The sequence below is a fragment of the Carassius carassius genome, chromosome 5, assembly GCF_963082965.1.
Source record: "Carassius carassius chromosome 5, fCarCar2.1, whole genome shotgun sequence".
In the NCBI taxonomy this organism is placed as follows: Eukaryota; Metazoa; Chordata; class Actinopteri; order Cypriniformes; family Cyprinidae; genus Carassius; species Carassius carassius.
The window spans coordinates 37,441,956-37,462,820 of NC_081759.1; the positions used below are offsets into that span (position 1 = coordinate 37,441,956).

General features: G+C 36.2%; 1 protein-coding gene across 2 annotated transcripts; it reads right to left on the reverse strand.

Annotated features, from left to right (window-relative positions):
- Positions 1–747: 747 nt before the first annotated feature.
- On the reverse strand, positions 748–20,370 carry msna (moesin a). 2 transcript variants are annotated; one of them, XM_059551111.1, is made up of 14 exons: positions 20,043–20,370; positions 10,015–10,098; positions 7,653–7,748; positions 6,948–7,070; positions 6,542–6,693; positions 5,878–5,961; positions 5,633–5,779; positions 4,940–5,036; positions 4,384–4,547; positions 3,608–3,738; positions 3,362–3,522; positions 3,029–3,121; positions 2,344–2,571; positions 748–1,420 (listed from the first exon to the last, which is right to left on the reverse strand). In XM_059551111.1, the coding sequence occupies exons 1-14, from the start codon at positions 20,052–20,054 to the stop codon at positions 1,256–1,258; spliced, it is 1,737 nt and encodes a 578-aa protein (XP_059407094.1). In that variant the 5' UTR covers positions 20,055–20,370; the 3' UTR covers positions 748–1,255. The 2 variants fall into 2 exon arrangements, with proteins under 2 accessions (XP_059407094.1, XP_059407095.1); XM_059551112.1 differs by lacking the exons at positions 6,542–6,693; positions 6,948–7,070; positions 7,653–7,748; positions 20,043–20,370 and having other exon boundaries at positions 10,015–10,073.
- Positions 20,371–20,865: the final 495 nt, after the last annotated feature.

Here is a 20,865-nt window from a genome sequence, read left to right on the forward strand (position 1 = left end):
TTATTGACAGTTGCAATGAAAATGTTTTAAGCAGCAATCTTTTCTGTGATGGATTGACAATTTATTAAAAAAAAAAAAAAAAAAAAAAAAAAAAAAAAAAAAAAAAAAAACACCAAGGCTGTATGAGATACGAACAAGCTTCATATTTTAATCAGGAAATCCATGTTCTTATATATCAAAACAGTTTAGAAAGTATCCAAGAGTTCTGAAGAGTTATAAAGAATTCTTCCAATGCAGCTGGGGACATATTGCTTCAGTTCAGCATATTGGCATATTAATAAAAATAAAATTAATAAAGATCACAAAACAACTAAGGCACTGCCTACAAGTATGGGGCTATGCGAAAGGGTGTACACTCTGGGTAAATACTGTTCAGAAATAAAGGGAGAAATTCAATCCCGGAAGATGCTTTTTAAGAATCATTCTATTAAAGGATTCTTTAAAATAATACTGCAAAAAAATTCAAATGTCTCAAAAACCAAAGTCTCTTAAAAAAAAAAAAAAAAAAAGCTTAAAATAAGATTAAGAATAAAAACTACAAATACAGTTTGATATTTTTGCTTCAGTGAAAAAGCGCCAACAGGGAGCAGCCACAAACCTGCAGCAGTGAAAAACTATAGCTAAAAGGAATTATCAACAGGGATCTCACACACATGCGCACACACCATCACACACACACACACACACCTTTGCTCTTGTGGGTTGCCTGTAATGGCAGAGTGGTTGATGAGAGCAGATAACCATGAGTTTTAATCTATACTGTAGCCGTTTTATTAGAAAGGCACATAGATACAATGTTATAGCAATAGCTAGGCTATTACACCAACACAATGAAACTTTGATTTGATTTATCGACTATACTGATTGGAATTGGCACACTGACATGTCTCTCTGGAGTGCTTTCGAAATCTATCCTAATACTGGAATGTTTTTTATACTTTAATTTCAACTCTAATCCCAGTTTCACTCAAATTAAAACCCTTTAGTTCAGTTAATCAGCAAACAGTTAATTGTTTTCCAATAAAAAAAAAAGCTACATCTAGGTCCAAACAACGCAAAAAAATAAATCTCCCTTATCATAATGCAGTAACCCACACAAAACTCCTGAATAAAAGGGATTTTTGAACTGTGCAGCATTAATCTATATTTGGCTTTATTTTCTGTTGGAGTGGTGCATTGTGGGTACTGTAGTTCCCCTGCAGAAATTATGCAAAAGGCAGGCTGTAGCCCCCCCTGTTGGCTGACTGCGGTACATTTACATGCACTCGAACTCATCGATTCGCTGTTTGGTGTTTCCAGAGCGGATCTGACGAAGCGTCTTGTATTTATCTCGTCCTGCTCGTACATTCTCAGCGTGGATGATGTCATTCTGGGTCTTCTTGGTCTCATCACGAGCATTAGCAAGCTCAGATGTAAGAGCCTGTGGAAAAAAGATTTTCTTTTTTTTTTTAATCTGTTCAAGGTAAATTTCCACTGATAAAGCCTTTATTACAGACTAATCATGGGTGTCTACTTTCTCTATTGACAAAGTGCAGCTTGGATATTATAATGGTTAAAGGGAAATTAATTCTGTCTTTAATTACTCATCTTAATTTGTGTTCCGGAGATTACGGTTTTGGAAGGACATAAAGGTATTTCTGATGAAATCTAAGAGCTTTCTGACACATTCTTTCTGACTGCATAGACAGAACTACCTCATTCAAAGTCCAGAAAGGTAGTAAGGACAGCGATAAAATAGTCCATGTGACTTCAGTGGTCCAACCTAAATTTTATGAAGCTACGAGAAGACTTTGTGTGCAAAGAAAAAAAAAAAAAATTATCGTGTTTAACGGTTTCTTCTCTTCCGGGTCATTCTCTGCTGTGCATTCATGACAGAACCATAAGACTCATGCATGTGCATTCCTCTGCTTGTCAACAAAGCGCAGCACATGTGTCGTGATGCTCTCATGAATGGCAGCGGAGACTGACCCGGAAGAGAAGAATTGTTGAATAAAGTCTTTATTTTTTATTTCTTCGCGCACAAAATGTATTCTCATAGCTTCATAAGATTACAGTTAAACCCCTGATGTCACATGGACTATTTTAACAATGTCCTTATTACCTTTCTGGGCCTTGAACGTGGTAGTTCCCTCTATGCAGGGGCAGAGAGTGCTCCGATTTGATCAAAAATATCTTAATTTGTGTTCTGAAGATGAATGAAGGTCTTATGGGTTTGGAACGACATGATTCTTGACAGAATTTTCATTTTTTGGTGAACTATCTCTTAAAAAATATGATTAAAAGAAGTGTTATTTCTCGATGAATTATCCTTTTAAAAATCCTAATGTGAAGTAGTTCTCTCACCAGCAGATGTTGCTGGACTCGTTCGTTCTTCTCAGCCTCAGTCATGCGCTCCTCCTCGCTCCTGTCTTTATAGGCCGCTTCAGAAGTGAAGTCTGCGGAGGCCTCTGCGCTGCTCTCATCATCGTCGTTGTCGTTTTCACTATGTACGGGTTCTGGAACATGGGCTGACATGACTTTGTTCTTCAGCTCCTCTTTAGTCTTCTCCAGGTCCTCCTGCACCAGAGTGGCCTTGAAGAGACACACAGCACTGCATTAACAATTCACCACACAAAAATTCACACCGTGACGTTATTACCTAGGCCGAATAACAGTTAAGATAAAAGCATAAATAATAAATCACATCTCAACCACATTCATTTTTTGTCTTCACATAAGTAACTGTAACAATGTCACACCTAAAGTCATTTTCTCAGTTGTGTGGTTTAGATTTCTGCACAACGGTGTGGGGATAGATGGATAGACAGAGCATTTACTAACTAGCTGAGTTACAGTATTATTAGTATTTTATATATATATATATATATATATATATATATATATATATATATATATATATATATATATATATATATATATATATATATATATATATATATTATTGACAATAAAGTTACATTTAATCGAAAACATTTTTTTTTTACAATAAACTGCTGCGTTGCACCTACTAACAAGTTATCATATTTACCTTCAGTTGCCACTCTGATGCTTCGTCCTCTTTCTTCTTTTTGGCATCTTCAAGCAGGGAGATCTTAGAAGTCAACTCAGCCAGTTCAGTTGCCTGTATACACACACACACACACACACACTCAGAATCTCAAGGGAACGCATGTAATTGTGGGTGTCCTGCGCTCTGTGGTTGAAGGATGTTTGGTTCTCATGGAAACTTCATAATTGTAGTTTTGTTACCATAGTTACAACTGTATCCTACTTAAAGTGTTATTGTGAAGCTGTCATGGTGACTAGAATTGCGCTGCCATGGTGGCTGGCAATGTATATCTTTGTAGTCCTGTTAACTGACCAGATGCTCCTGGTTCTTCATCTGGCTCTCAGACTGCTGCAGCAGAGCTGCTTTGGCTTCCTCTGCCTGACGGCGCTCCCGTTCCAGGCGTTCCGCCTCCTCCTGAGCACATTTACGTTCCTGATCCAACTCCAGTGCCCTGCGGGTCTGCTCCTCCAGCTCTGCCCGCGCAAAATAACCAGTGATTAATGATCATTAATGAAGAAAAGAAAATTAATAATAAAGTCCAGCTTCACTCCATGTCACCTTGCTGAGCTTTTTTCGTCTGTTCCTCTATCGCTCTGAGTCTCTCCATCAGCTCTTCTTTTTCTTTTACAATCTTCTCTTTCTCCTTCTCAGCCTGCTCTCTCTTCTTACGCTCATCCTCCAGCATGGCCCTGAAACAAACAGACAGATGTATTAGAACAACATGTCTTTCCTGGCATTGTGAAGTGCCCAACACTGAACAATGAACTAATCATACAACCATTCATCAACACTCAAATAAAACACTTATTATTGTCTTAATGTGTAGGCTTGCTCCTACTGTGCCTGATAAATGCTTCAAACAACCAACATCTTTTAAAGCGAACAAATCTTTACTTTTCTCTTTCTATGCTGCTGGACATACGGAGCAAATACAAGCTAAGTCTGAACAAGACCTAAAGGAATACTGAGCGTCCAACAAACTACAAAAAAAAAAAATAATTCACTCTTGTTCTACAAGAGGATAAATGGGAAAGAATGATCTGAATTTATAAATGTGTGAAGACTTCATTTGGTCAATGATGACAGAGTTTGTGAATGAATCCGTTTAATCAATGAATGAGTCACTTACAATAGACACACACATTATATGGTTGCCATCTAATGGTGTAAGGATGTAACATACAGAAGTCGTCATATAATGAATCGCATCTGAATGAATCCTTTTGGTGAGCAGAATCAACATTTTAAAAATCACTGGAATGAATCCAAATTAACACCAATAATCACAATCCTACCTAATATCAGCCTCTGTGTGATGTTACTCTGTAGCTCACCTTTCCATCTTCTTGTGGTTCTTCTCCTCCTTGGCTTGTGCCTTCATCTGCTGGACCTCGATGGTGTCAGGTTTACGGCGTCTCATATAAAGCTCATGGTTCCCCATGCACAGGGCCAGAATTCTCTTATTAATGCGTAAACGCTGGGCATAAAACACAAAGTCCTGTTGGGGAAAACAAATAGAGAACATTATATACATATTTCATATGATGCCTTAAAATGTAAATGTAAATTACTAAATGTAAAATGCTGCCTACATCACAGCTCCCTAAGTGTGGAACAGAGCCAAAGAAAGAAGGATAAAAGAAAGGAATACTGAAGAATGGGGGGAAAAAAGACACATCCACATTCAGACTCTTAATGTCTGTGCTAAAGTGTAAGAAAGAGAAACATGGAGCTTCAATTGAAAGTCTTCACTGAGATTTCACCATCCTCAAATATCAAATCATGAAACATTACACCACTGCAATGCTTTGCAATAACAGCGTTCCTCTCGTCTACACCCTGTTTGCAAAGAAACTGTGATAAATCAGACACAAATCTTGTTTGACATACCGGGGCTTTTTTATCAATGGGTTTGATGACAAATTTCTTATCATTGAAAGAAATGTTTCTGATCTCACTCCAGGGGAAGCCAATTTTAGGTGTCATCCTGGAAAGAGAGGAGGAGACATGAGTCAGGGTTTATCGACACACAAATAAATGTCACTTTCCATGATTTAGCCTACAAGATGACCGAAACGTTTAATCGGTTTATTTATTTGACTTAGTTTTATTTACAAAATGTTGGGAAATATGTAATACGGTTTAAAACTGATTTGTGTGACTTTCAAAAGCACAAAAAAAACTTGAAAATGAATTTTCTTTATTATTATTATCATTAACTAAAATAAAATAAAAAAACTGTGTGCCTGTAATCCTGTGAAGTTGAATTATTAGCAGCCAATACGCTTTCAGATATCATTATAATATGCTGAATTGCTCAAGAAATATTTCTTATTATAATAATGTTGAAATTGGTATAACCGCTGAAAACCATGATACATTTTTTAGGATTCTTTGGAGAATATATATTTACTTAAAAGTGACTTACTTGTATTTTTTGTTACAATACAAGTCTTAACTGTCACTTTTGATCAATTCGATGCATCCTTGCTGAATAAATGTAATAATAAAAAGAAAGTAAATAAATGTGTTTTTTGTTATGTATTATCAAATTGGTTTCTAAATGTTAAACGTAGCAAGTACTTGTCATTCTGCTCGTAGATGTTGAGTCCCAGGGCATCCACACCCAGCCACAGCTCTGATCCTTTCTTATTCTTGATACTGAAGTAATTCACACCATACATCTCCAGATCCTGAGCTATCTTCAGATACTCCATCATCGAGTCCTCTCTGAAACACATACACACAGATACACATTATCATTCTGTCTGGTGTGTGTGACTGACAGGATCACTGCAGTCAGAGATAAAACATTTCACTGGCTGTACCTCAACATGCCCTTGTGCTCCTCATGCCAGACCTGAATTCTTTCCTCCCATTGCTCCTTATTCAGCTTGTGCTGTTCCAAAACTCTGCAGAGAAGAGATTACACACACATGCTCGCATTCAGAATATCAAACACATTCTGAACATTCTCTGGCTCATACCTTTTTACAGAACATTATGTACTATGCTTTAAGCCTACATAAGTCACGGTGACCTCTGCCATTTCTTTAATTTCATTATTGATTTTAGCTATTACAGCCCTAGCCCAGATAATTTATTATATACCACTCTAGGTGTAATTCAATAGATTAGATACCACACAGCACTGATATTTAAACCATATACTTTAATATCAACAATTAAATGATGTATATGACTGACATGGTCTTAAACTTAAAAACAAATAATACACAGTGTTTGAACAGTCAAGACTTTAATTCACCTTTAATAGATTTTTTATTACATATAATGCCTATTTTCAGCAACAATAATGTTGTCTCGTCTACTGCCAATTGTAAATATTGTGTAGTTACAATACTGTCATTATGACGGACTTCTAAGCTTTATTAGTTTCTTGCATCAAGTAGTAAAAATGCTGATTTTAGAGCACTGCATACACAATATAAGAAAAGCCCCACTGGTACTGCAATATCTGTGTATGCACACCTCTGTGGGAGCAGTTTCTCACTGGACAGGTATCCAGGAGAGTGAACATCCTTGTTGTAGTCAGTATATTTGGCCTGCACTGCATAAGATGCCAGGAGCACTGCAGTCTCTGGGGGGCAGTAGATGTCATCATTCAGGATCCCCTCTTTCACCTGAAGTAAACCAACAAGGGAACTGTTTTAAAGCAAGAAATGCTTTATTGTTGGCTTGTAAGTGAAGCTGTTGGTACAGTTCCTTCACTGACCACCAGATTGTGCAATATGACAACCACATGAACACTTTCCAAGACCCTGAGCTCATTTCAATAGACTCCAGGTGACATGGCTTCTATATGAACATATCTAAGGCCACATCGTGCATTTAACTTGACCTTAGACGTACAGTGATACCGTAAACAAACTCAGACCTGAAGGAAGAAGAGTCTTTGAGTCGCCTCTTGAATCAGCTCCTCCGAAACATCTTCAGGGTAAAACTTTGCTCTGAATTTAAATAGCAAAGGACTCTCCTTGCGGACGTCTTGAGCTGTAACCTAGGCAACAAAGAATTAAATAGAATCACTTTCAGTCATTAATTCCACCAACCTGTCAGCACCATCATGTCTTTGAGTACAAATTAAATGACCTCTCATTGACTTTCCCAATGGGCACAATTATTGGAAAAGAAGAAAATTGGAAGACAAGGCTGGAAAAGGTTGACAACTGCAGGTTTCACAAGAAAGTGCTGCTCATCAGAGAAATCTTGTCAGTGGCATACTGATTAAAAGTGTTCGTTGACAGGTTTTTTCTTTATTTCATCAATGATAATGAAGAAAAGATTCAAAGGTGTCATGATGAGAACTTTACTATTGAACTTAAATATGCTTGACATAAAATGCAATCCTTAGTAGACTTTAAAACACTGAAAATTAACAACAGTTTCCAACACATTATCTTCTGAAAAATGTTTCATAATTTTGCACAATTATAATGAAATGAAATGATGCACCATTGAAATTGTAGTAAGATGAACTTGATGACATGAACTACTGACAGAATATATGCATGACAAATAATCTGGTACTAATGATACAAAAATGCAATATGCATTCACACACACACACACACACACACACCTTCTTGTTAAGTTTAAGCCAGGTGGTAAAGCCTTTGGTATCCTGGTACTGCAGTCCAAAAAACCACACCTCCCTTAACCCAATGGTTTTCACCACCTATAAAAGAGATATATATTAAATAAACAGGCATGTTAAATAAAATAGCATTTCCGCACATCCATAACACACACATTTGCTTTTTGTAATAGAGGGATCTGAAAAGCAGACTGAAGCTCAAATTCCTCTTCATGGACATAGAAAAAGTGGAATTACAACTGGGACTGGACCCATATATTTAATATTCACACTGTAGTTGTGCTAATTTAATAATTATTTGAAAATCAATAAATACTAATTATTTTAATTATCTTATGACAGAGATGTTTTAATAGAGCGACTGAATTAAACTTCAGTAAAAACCAGCAGCGCCTCCAAGAGGTCAAAGGTTCAGCTATTTAATGACTGCCTTATGGATTTGGTTTTAAAGCAGGGGTGGACCGCTCAAGAGAATCTATGACTGTGACCACATACACACAAGACACTCGCTATTCTAGGTCAAGAGTGTGTGTGAGACAGACAGCAATGGAAAATGTGAGGTCCTGTCAAATGCTGGCTCACAACTGCACCAGTAAGACCATACGTGTCTGAAAATGATCTAAGTTAAAAAGAGACAGAGAAAGAAAGACAGCGATGAGCAAATGTGGAGAAAGAAAAAAATAATGTGTTTATATATGATTTGTAACAGAAAGAGGTGATGCTTCTATCAGTCTCTTTTGAATATAACATCATGCTGTCAGCACTGGAGGATTAGGATAGGGGGTATTTTAGGACAATTAACAGGAAGTTGGATACACACAACCTGGACACACATTTATTTATATTCAAAATCACTCACTAGTACAAGTACAATACAGTTTTTTTTTTACCAGTAATACAGTAATGACTGATAGTACAGTAAAAGTCTTTCTACTGTATCAGTTTATTACCAAATACAAACTCATTTTTATACACCGTCTTATAGGTTGCTGCATTCAAACACCCAAATTCACTTTTTGGGTAAATACATTTTGGGTCATATACATTTAGAAAACACTAAATGTTCAACATTTGCGGTCAAGTAAGATTTTTTTAAGTTCACCAAGACTGCATTTATTTAATCAAAGCACAGTAAAAACAGTAACATTCTAAAATATGAATACAATGTAAAATAACTATTTTAAAATGTAATTTATTCATGTGATGGCAAAGCTTAAATCGTCAGCAATCTTCAGTGTCAAATGATGCTTCAGAAATCATTCTAATATTCCTGATTTGACACTAAAGAAATATTTTTATTATTATCAATTTCGAAAACAGTTACTTAGGTTGCTTAATGTTTTTGTTCAAAATAAAAAAATTGTTAAAAAAAATTGGATTTTTTTTTTAAAATATAAAACTTAAAAGAAAAAAAGAACAGCAATTATTTGAAATACAAATATTTAATAATTTTATAAATGTATTTCACTTTTGATCAATGCAATAAACTGCAGAATAAAATAATTAACGCCATTACTGACTGTTCATTTGTCTTGATGAACTACTTGAATGGACATGAAAATATCGAAAACTAAAAATATTATTGAGACTTACTAAAAGAAAATCATTGTAATTTAATCTGATAATATTACAATTTAAAATGTATATATAACTTTTATTATTATTATTATTATTATTATTATTATTATATTTAAAGTGTAATACTCAGTAGCATATACATTTTTTGCTCTTGTATGAAAGATGATAAAAGTATAATTTCAGTAGTACTGGTATTGACTTCTAAAGCTTTGATATCATGTCAACAGGAGACCTTCTAAACTCAAACCGACGACTAAATCCTGCTGGAAAAAATAACAGAACTCCACAACCTACACTAAACTGCCTGAAGAATGAACACTCTGTGTGTGAGAGAGACAGAGTCTGTGAGTGTATGGGAAATTAAAGGTTGCTCAGGAACAAAGCTGCCTATTATCAAGTGTACGAAAGATTGACTTCATCGACGTGATGTACAGAGTGACTAAGAGTGAGGTGGAGGGGACAGAATTACAGCCTGAGGAAGAAGCAGAGTCAGAAAGAGGAAGGGCGGAGGAAGGGAGAAATCCCGCACAAGAAGGATTTCCAGTTTTTAATCTAAACAGAGCTAGATACAGCTTCGGTCACGGTCTTAAGTTTCCGCTGCAAGTCAATATAGCTCCTATATTCACAGCCACTCAGAAGACATTTAATGCAGGTTTATGAGGAGCAGGATGTTGAATTAATAAGATATCAATGTGGACAGTGCTTTTAAATTCTTAATAATAATTTTAAAAATAAAAAAAAATGTAAAAAAAAATTCACACACACACACCTGGTCAAATAACTGTTTCCCCGTGGTGCTGGGCTGGATGGCAAACTCCAGCTCAGCATCCATCGTAGTCACACGAACACTGATCTGGAAAGAGGGGGAAAAAAATCAAATGTGAATGAATGAATGAATGATTTATTTATTTATTTTAAAGAATATAATACATTTAGCCAGCAATTAAAATTGATCAAAATTGACGGTAAATAAATACATTTATGTTGATACTTTATTAGAATAAACATTGCAACAAGAAAACACATTTTTATAATAATATATCCTTTTTGCTTTTACCAAAAGATATTACACAACCACTAATATTTTTTTTAATAAATACTAATACTAAAAATAAATTAATAATAAATAAAGAATTAGTAATGAAACACAATATTTATATTTAAATTATATAAACAATCAGATCAAACAGGAGTTAAGAAGTTAAGAGACAATTTTTGATTTCCAAAGGAGCAGAAAAGACATTTATAAGATTTCTGTTTTCAGTACTTTTCTTTTTAACTTTCTTTCCACTAAATATTACAATGATTTCTGAAAGGATCATCAGGAAAAAAACTGCATTTAAAAATCTTATACAGTAAAATATTTAGATTGCAGTTATTTTACATTGTAATATTTGACAAAATGAATGCCCTTGGTTTTTTTGTTATCATATAAATGAGGCCTTGGCGAGCATAAGAGACGTCAATGCACTCAATACATTCAGACAAAAAGCAAGTTCATTTACAATAAAATCTGAATCATTCATTGCCTGATTAACATGAAAGCATGATCAATGAAAATAGTGATGTGTCATGGTCAGCTTAAACATCTTTAATAGCTTATACTGTTAAGAAAGAGCCTGGACTCTTATGAAACAGCACTATAAAAGAGGCATTATGTGTATGTGTGTGTTTAGATGAGTGTGAGTGTGTTTAGATCTGCACCAAAGCGTGGCCTGCTGTTTTAACATGATTGATTGCACTCTGGATAAGATAAAAACAATGAAAGGAAACAGTGAGAGGAACGAATGGAAAAAGATATCCCCCCTTTCTTCTCTCTCCGTCTTTCTCACCCCATCCCCACCTCCACCCCATAGGGTGCTGATGACCACGCCTCTGATAACCATGGAGACACATTATGCAAAGTGCCTCACTTCCTCTCACTATACAATAACAACCAATCACAGCGCACCTCCTGTTAATAACAGATCATTCGGAGGATCGGCCCATTTTTATTCATTTTATTTCATTAATTAGAAAACTAACCAGTGTTTTATAAAAATGTCTCTGAAATATGGATGTTCTTATTGATGTGGTCCATATAAAGTTTTGTTGTTAACCAGCTTTGTGTACACCAGACATAAATAGTTCAACTTAGGCACACACACACACACACACACACACCCCTTCAGCTCAGCTGTACCCATAATGCCCTGCTTCATCTAACAGCTGCCTGTGAGGCACACCAGTGTCCATGTGCTCAGACTCTTAAGAGCTCATCATACCATTTGCACATCAATGAACCCAAATGGCATTGTTTCTTGAAAGTCTTCTAAACAATCGTGACAAAGACAAGCACAAATGAGATTTGACAGTTAATATTCAAGACTCATGGGCCATCGTATGGGGGCAGATTTTAAGGGAATAAAGAAATAGAAAGAAGAAATATAAAAAAATATGCAGACATTCAGCCTTAATAGTATGCTCAATAACCCGAAAAAGCTGTTAGTGTTTTATCACATTCAGTTATGATTTAAAATCACATAAATGACCGTCTATATTTAAAATTTGAAGCCAAGAAATTTGTCAGAAAAAGAAAGTTAACTTCACTGTATATTCCTAACATCATTTAAGATAGTGTTGTAAAACATTTAAGATTGTGTTGTATTTTAAAGGGGTCATGAACTGAGGAATCTATATTCCCTTGACCTTCTGTTCTGACATATAATAGGTCATTGTGCTAGAAAAACATTCTGTATGTTTTAGAACTCAAAACGGTCTTGTTAGTGTAAAAACTTCCACTCTATGACGTAACAGTGTGGCTAAACACCACCTCCACAGAAGAAGAGCCTGTTTAGCCCCGCCCACCGATTCACGTACAAAGTAAGTAATGTGAGAGTCAAAAGCTGGTCTGAACAAAACTATCTAATGAACATTATTTTAAATGAAATTCCAGACTGCGTCAGTAAGAAGTTGGTCTTTAGATCACTTGATTCTCACAGATTTGTTTATAAACAAGGCACAGGATTTTCAGAAAAATTGAAACTAAAAGACGATGCTGTGCTGACTGGATCTGACAGTAATGTCGCAACACACAAGTGTGAGTGACTCTTTTTATAACGTATTCATTATAGATTTGTCTTATTACAGATCGTTTGATATGCACCAAGTATTTATCACAGCAGCTTCCATCCCTAAAGGATGTACACTGTCAAACATACACAACTGTTATCCAATCAGTGTGTGTTTACAATCCTCCACGCCCATCTAAACAGAGCGTTCTGATGAGGGTCAAAAGAGGACAGAAAATAGCCTATTACATTTTTAAATGATGATGTTTTTGATGTACAAATCTTGATACCTTCATACGTGGACGTCACAGAACAGTACCAAATAAAAAACAGGCAGGCAGTTCTAGACCCCTCATATCTTATCTCACAGTCTTTCACTGATAAAACAGAAGCGTCACTGGGATTCATTTTCAGCTTCTATGGATAATCAAGCCACTTTCTTAGATTTGATGACCCAATTTTACATCAACACATTCCCTTACTAACTCATAACCACAAAGTTTCTCATTCCATTTGTGTACATCAACACACCCCGTTCCCTCATATCTACACACTAGCTTGTTCACACACCGCCTTGAAGCCATTTTTCTACAAATATCCAGATTTTCTCATATCCACACACTAAACTCTCATCTGTCAGATGTCTTATGCTTCTGAATGTTATAACAGACTATTAGATATTCAGCACAGAAAGTGATATTCAGATCATGAAACATTAGCAGGTTGTGAATGGCTGGACTGTGAAACTGTATTTGAAACCCAGGTGTGTGTTATGCGTGTGCACAAAGTATGATACAAAGTGTGTTATCAAGCACTCTAGCATTGACTTTAGTATGAGGTGATTCAATTGGATTTAGCCTTTCTGTGTGTGTGTGTGTGTGTGTGTGTGTGTGTGTGTGTGTGTGTGTGTGTGTGTGCACGCGAGAGAGAGAGAGAGAGCGAGAATCCTAGCTCTGCTGTTTCACAGGCTTACATCAGCCAGTTGGAACAGAAAGAGAACAAGCAGAACTTTCCCCAGGACTGTACGATTTTTCTGCTTCTTTCCACTTCCACTTCTCTCTGGGTCTGGGAGGGAGTTAATTTCACAAGCTATAAAATAACCTCTCTCTCTCTCCCTCGATCTCATTCTTTCTCTCTGTCAGTAATGACAGATTTGTGTGTGTGTGTGTGTGTGTGTGTGTGTGTGTGTGTGTGTGTGTGTGTTTTTGAGGGTGGCAGTACATATGGAACAGCATACTGGTCGGGTAATGGACCCTCTCATTCCAGAGGTGGACTCACAGCTCAAAGGGTAAATATAGCTCATGTCTTCATGCAACAGGAACTAAATACACGAAGCTCAGCCTGGACAGGGTGTGTGTGATGGGTGTGTGTGATGAGTGGACCCGTCAGAGGTTCTCTGCCCCTATTCTTAGAACAATCACCCGGCCTTTACTCAGACGCTCTCACAGACACACACACAGTGAACAATGATACTCACACAATTACACACAGAACTGGCAAAGAATAGGCTAAACATAGTATTTGCACTTTTAAGAAAAGTGATTTCAATCAAATGAACGCATTAGCCTGTGACATATGTAGCTCTGTGACAAAAGATAACCCACAATGGTTGAAGATCTGACAGAAATATAGATTCCACAGGGGAATTGATTCTGAGTGATAACTTTTAACCCTTTAAAACCAGACCTCCTGTGAGTGCAATGTTGTTAATCAATGGTACATGCTTTTGTCATAGCCATCATCCGTTTTTTTTATAATCATGTTTAAAATCAGAATTTATGGTGAGAACTACATAACAAATGAAGTAAAACACACCATGATTAGTATGCATAATTTGCAATACGCATAGAATATATTATTTAATTACATAATCAACATCTTTAAATCAATAGATTTATATTTATCCATCATTTCTATTTTGGCTGCACAATTCAATGTTATTGTAGTTCTTTCCCATCATCCAAGCTGTTCTGTACAACTTCTATGCTTCAAATCAAAGTTTATAATGTTGCGATTCATCTCGTATACAGCTGGCTGGTTTGGATCCTGTCTTATAGACGTTTCTCAAAGACTTTTTTTTTTTTTTTTTTATCTCTATGGAAAAAATACTTCCAGAACAAAAGACTGCTAAAAAAAAAAAACCTCGGTGGGAACGGTTGTAACTTATTGAGCAGTGCAATTTCTTTGACATACGGAGTTGTCACTATTACTAATGTGAAGTCTTTCAAAATGTCAGGCTTCAGTTCAGTCAGGATGCTGTTTTAGAAGGGAGCTGTATGTGCATTAGACAGCAGGGATGTGCTCACTAGGGTCTGGATCAGTTCATGTGTGAAGTTACTTGGGCATGCAGTAAAAATGCTAATTCTGAGTTATGACAGAGCCCAGATTTGGCAAACAATCCTTCGTATTTGTAGAGCATACACCAGAATCACTTAAACATACACGCACACTAAAAAAAAATCCAGTATGTGTAAACAACACATTCACCACACACACACACTCACACACACACACACACACAGGGGCTGTAGGCCTGGAAAATGCATTCAACCAGGGACAAAATGGCTGCAGTTTCTATCAGGCTCTGTATATTTGTGTTTATTCTATCATTACCCTCGGCTAACTGACACCACACCTAACTGTGGTGGTGAAAGTCAACCTCTTTTCTTCTCACTCCCTTGCCCTCTTCTGGTTGTCTGATTCAGGATAATGACAATACTTCCTCCAACAATCGTAGAGACAGCTAAATCTGAGTGCATCTGTGGCCAAACCTCATCTGAACCTTTGCTTTTAATGCACATTAGCCCACACATTTGTCTGTGTCTAAAATGGAAAAGTGATCAATGAAAATGTCAATAACATGCTTCTGATAATTAGACTAGTTAAGCTTTCTCGTGTGTGTGTGTGTGTTTTCCACTGTAGTATGCAATGGAGGAAAACTAGCGAAAAAAAGTAGTAGTGGTAGAAATGAACAAACAATCTTAAAAACAGGAACTGTTCAGAACTTCCATATTGCAGGTAAATATTTACATGAATTACTTGACCAGCATCTTGTTACTGCAGGATCAAATCTCTCTCTTGAAGCCACTTTACAGACAAACTACTATGCATTTATCCAAACATATCAGTACTAATGTCCAATGCTGAAACAGGATAAAAAAAACATAAATATGAATTTGAAATGTAGCTCTATTTTAACAATGAGCAATTTATTTAAATAAAAGGTTCACATTCCACTCCTGTTGATTAAATAATCGAGGTCCTTATAGCTACACCAAAGGCATGAATACAGCTCATTTTCTCTAGAGGGGAAGTTCTTTAAAAATAAAACTGACACCAGCATTATGAATTTAAATAGTCTTGTACAAAATATCTTGCTCAAAGCTATAGATCTTTTCATGTGACTGTCTAAAACCAACTATTTTAGCTCATAATCTATCTGTATTGCTTTAAACAGACACAGGCTGAAGTGAGATGTCCTTCAATGCTGCAGTCTTCCTCCATTGAAGTGTAAACTGTTCAATAAACTCCTCAAACCCCCCCTGGAGCTTTACCTTATTAAAGATCATCAATCTGACCGTGTGTGTGTGCGTGTGTGTTTACAGTTAATCCATCCACTTTGCACACACCAGTGACCTCCAACCCCCTTCTAACTTCATGGTCATGGTAATCAGGTCAGGAATAATACCCAAGCAGTATATTTATATACATTATTGCCTGTAATTTCAGAACACTTTGGATCATCTGGATGGTTTTAAATCAGTTACAGGACTTTCAGTGTGTGTACTGAATCAAATATGTGTACATTTGTCAACAGAATTAAACCTGAACTTTAAATATGGGGTTTCAAAGAGAGGTATGTTCTAGAAAATCCAAAACAAAGGGTTTTTTTTTATACACTACCATTTACCAACGGTTTAGGGTGGGTACAATTTTTTTGTCTTGAAGGAAACTAACACATATTCAGCAAGGATGCATTAAATTGATCAAAGTATCAGTGACATTTACAATTTTACATAAGTTTTCATATAAATGCTGTTTTTTAAGCTTCCTATACATTAAAGAACCCTAAAAATGAAAAAAAGTATCCATGAACGTATTTAAGTTTTCACTTTGATTCTCAAGCACCAAATCAGTATGTTACAATCATTTCTGAAGGACTGTGTGACACTGAAGCCTAGAGTAAAAGTTGCTGAAAATTTTGCTTTACATTATATTTTAAAATTATGAGATGTACAGAAATAGAAATTTAGAATAGAAAGTTATTTTAAGTTGTAATGATATTTCAAAATATTACTGTTAATACTGTATTTTTGATTAAATAAATTCAGCCCTACTCCGCATAAGTGGCTTCTTTCAAAAACACTGAAAATTGTACCAACCCCACATTTAACAAGAGCATTGTGTATATACAGACTTCTGTGATTGAAACATATATACTTACACAAAACTGTTTATGCAATTTTGCACAAGGGTTGCATAAGTGTTAAGTTGACCTTTATCAGTATCTCACTTCTCGCCTGCACACTCCCTCTGACCTAAACCTACAGAGGTCACAAAACTCCCACTCCGTACACAGAGAAACTGATGACTGGAGATAAATGCATATGTGTGAGTGCATGCACATGAAGGAAGAGAGAGAGGAGTGTGTCTGTTATAAGAGAAGCCATTTCAGTACATTAGCTTTGATCCACAGCTGCATTTTGGGCACCAGAAATGTGCAGAGGAAAAGGGGCCCATACCCAATACACAAAGCAGTGTGTGTGAGAGCGTATGTGTGCTGCTCGGCAGTTCTGTGAAACTCCAAATAAGGCACTGCATCAGCATCAAGCCTGGCTGGCCCCGAACAGGAAATGCTCAAACAGGAAGTGACGTAAGCACAGAAACCTTGAGTCATTTTCGGAAAGAGACTCTTGGACTTGCAGGAGTCTACAATCACAGCTACAAACACAAGATTCAGCCAATTTTATTACTTAAGCAGATCCAAACCTCTGTAAATGCATCCAATGTGGCCATTGACAAGAAACCCATTTACTTCTACCAGACTGACTTCTATTATCAAAAAAAAACATCTATTCTCTGTTGAAAAAAACAAAACAAAACAAAACACGTACTATCTAGTGTGTAGCAGTCAGCCACACAACCTCACCGAAACTCCTCATTTTAGTTACATGTTTCATCTGTTTTCTCAGCCCAAACACCTCTGATATTACATCCGGTTAACATTTACACTCACACTGTTCTTGACCTAAGCTTCAGAACATGAGAGGAAACTAACTCTAACCTACATGTAAGCTATTGTGCAAGGATGTGATGCTATTTTAAGAAACAAAATAACTTGAAATTAGAGTCTAACCCCAATATCAATACTCAAATGTCTAATACAGCCATTTAACGGGATAAGAACTCACAATATATTGATAAAAGCATTATAGTATTTAAAGTACTTAGTGCTTCACAGATTAAGAGTTTGTCAAATCTTTAATTCACATTTTCATGTAGGTCTACATCATTACTAGGGCCCTATGAAATCAGTTTTATTTTTTTCCAAATTCCATTTTATCGGTTTTAATTTTTCTCAACTCCTTTTTAATTGTTAGATTTAATTGCATTAATCAAAAATTCATGTCTAATTAATTCAAGTCATAACACATACATTTTACAACAATTTATTACAAGTTTAACAAAAATGGCATGTTTAGGGCCCTATGAAATGTTTTATTTTTTTCTTCACCATATGTTTTATTGTTACCTAACTCTGTGTTTTAGCATATCTAATTATGTAAATGCATAAAAACAACTTAATTTAAATGTATAATTTAAAATAGCCTTATGAAAAAAAAATTCCTCTCAGAAATTCTGTTGTGTATTTACATTTTTCTGGTTATCAAATGAAGTCATAAAACATTCATTTTATTTTTATTTTAATTATAGAAAATAAGAACTTTATTTTTTTGGTAAACAAAGGGGATTTAACAAAGGAACTATTAAAAATAAAACACGGAAGAAATGTGTTAATCTTCCTTAAAAAAATAATGTTTCCTTTTAGTAGTAGTGGTAGTAGTAGTAGGCTGTACATTCTGCTGAACAAATAGTAATACATTTCTGGCAAATACTTGTCTTTAAATTAAATTAAAATATTTAGTTTATGCTATGTGCAATGCTAAAGAAAGGCTACAAAAACCGGTTTCAATTAATTAGCATGTCTTAAAGGCTAGTCATTTGGGTATTTACATGGTACTTTTCAAAGAACAGTATGCTACAAGCCCCGAGATCACAGCACATGCACATGGTACTTTTTTTTCTGGTGGTTCTTTTTAATACTTGTAATATATGACTCATGCAATACTAACTTCTGACACTCAAACAATGAAAGTCATTTTATGGAGGAAGTACAAAAAGAATGATTAAACGAAAAACTTTGGAGAAAGTGATGTGTCCTTCCATCCTACTGTTGTTCCGTGGTATTAAATTTAATCTTAACCTAAATAATGATTCATTAATTGTGAGGCGTAACCAACAAAAATAAAATTAAAAAAATCATGAACTCTAACCACAAAAAAAAAAAAAAAAAAATCTGTTTTCTACTGAATTTGGGTGAGCACCACGCCTTGGCCAAGATTGCACCATGAGCTCTCCTGACCCTCCCTAGTGACATACGAACTCCAAAACCCTAGAACAGCCGCTTCCGACACGCCTCATATTTCTAATCCGGAACCACTTATCAAAAGCAGATTAAAAAAACTCGCAATTATGCTGCTTGGCAGAGGCTTAAATGAACTGAACACATGAATCATTTTGAATGAATGTTCAAATGAGTGAATGTTTTGTGCCATGCCTGTTTTCATTCTTTTTTTATTGTATTTAAATGACAAAATGGAATGAAAAATGACAGACTTGATTACCCATCATGGGGGGGGGGGTGGCTTTAAACATTATTTCCTGACATTTTTAGTAAATGTGCAGATGTGTATAATTTATTTAAAGATAATAAAACTAGTGTTTCTATAAAATTGTTTAAGATTTAATAATTCACTCAATAACACAAAAGACGTTCTTGTTGCCACCTAATGGTCTAATGATATCAGTGAACGAGTCTTATGTGAACGCATTCAAAAGATTCGACTCACTTGGAATCAAATACCCCAGACTAGACTGTTCACGGCAACGATGATGGAAAGCCAATCAGATTTGGGGAGGGAGGAGGGGGTTACATGTTGTCACCGAGTAACGGTTCAGTCCCAAGTCTCAACACAAAACCCCACAACCAGAGAGAAATAAATGAGTAGAAATGGTTTAGAGGGGGGGGGGGGGATTATAATTCTAAGTTCATGTTAATGTCTAGACAATTGCTTATAGGATACAACATACAGCGAAGGTATGAGGACAGAAAAGCAAAGAAACTAACAAAGTACAGAAGTCGGCCTTTTAATTTCCAAAGCAACAAGTTATTCTTCAGTGCATTCGGGTGGAATAACCGACCGTCACTGTCCAGATAATTAACTCTCGCTATAAATAGTGCACTGCGCATGGCCTACTGTTCACCCGCGGGAATTAGCAGACAAAAATGCCAACAAGAGAAAGAGAAAGACCATCCTCCTTTCGAGCGCCTACGCGTCGCTCCTGTTTCACCAAAAATATGCGCAGCTTTCAAAAGCACTGTGAAATATCTTCCCGTCTTTGTTTGATAGCTACAGCTGAAAACTCACACCAACCGTTTCCATTTCTCAAGGGTAACGTTACTCACCGTTTTCGGCATTTTGTCTCTTCTCTCGCGGACGTGTCACAAACTGAGCTGATACAATGAAGTCAACAGAAAGCCAAACTTTTTCCCATCGGCCGACGTCCCCGCGCAAGTGTGAGCAACAGCCACCGCCAAAGCTTCTCCTCAAATCTCTTTCAGATCCCGAAGACAAAGTTTACTTTTCGCTGCGTCTTTGTCACTCAGAGAACTATTGGTGGCCCTTGAGTCGTCTCGTTTCCTGCTAACGGAACTGAGTTTTTGAAAACCACACCCAGCCCAGCCGATGCATGCACACCAAAAGCGCGATTGACTAAACTCCGCCCGCTTTCTCACAGGCCCCGTTATTCGCTGCTGCTTTGTGTACGCGCGGACGCAGGGGCTCCAGCGCGCGCTCTGGGAACTCGAGGTGGGGGTATCCCTCACAATTCCAAAAGTGACGTAATTTTCCACAGAAATTCCTCTGTTGATTGGCAGATTTTGGTTCGGGAAATGCGTTTCCTTTATATGGACTTAAAACTTAATCGTGTTATGTAACTTGTCTCAAAGTTAATCGAATTAAATTTTAAAGAAATAAGAGATCAAAGGAAAGACCTACTGATAAACACTCAGTATCTTTTAGAGCATGTAATATGTGATCCTGTATCACAAAACCAGTATTAATAGTCAGTTTTTCTTTTCTTTTTTTTAGATTTATACATCATCAGCTGAATAAATAAGCTGTCCATTGATGGTTTGTTAGGATAGGGCAATATTTGGCAGATAAATATTTTAAAATGAAAGTCGTGACATTTGACTTGTATGGTAACCCAATCTCGGAATTGGTGCT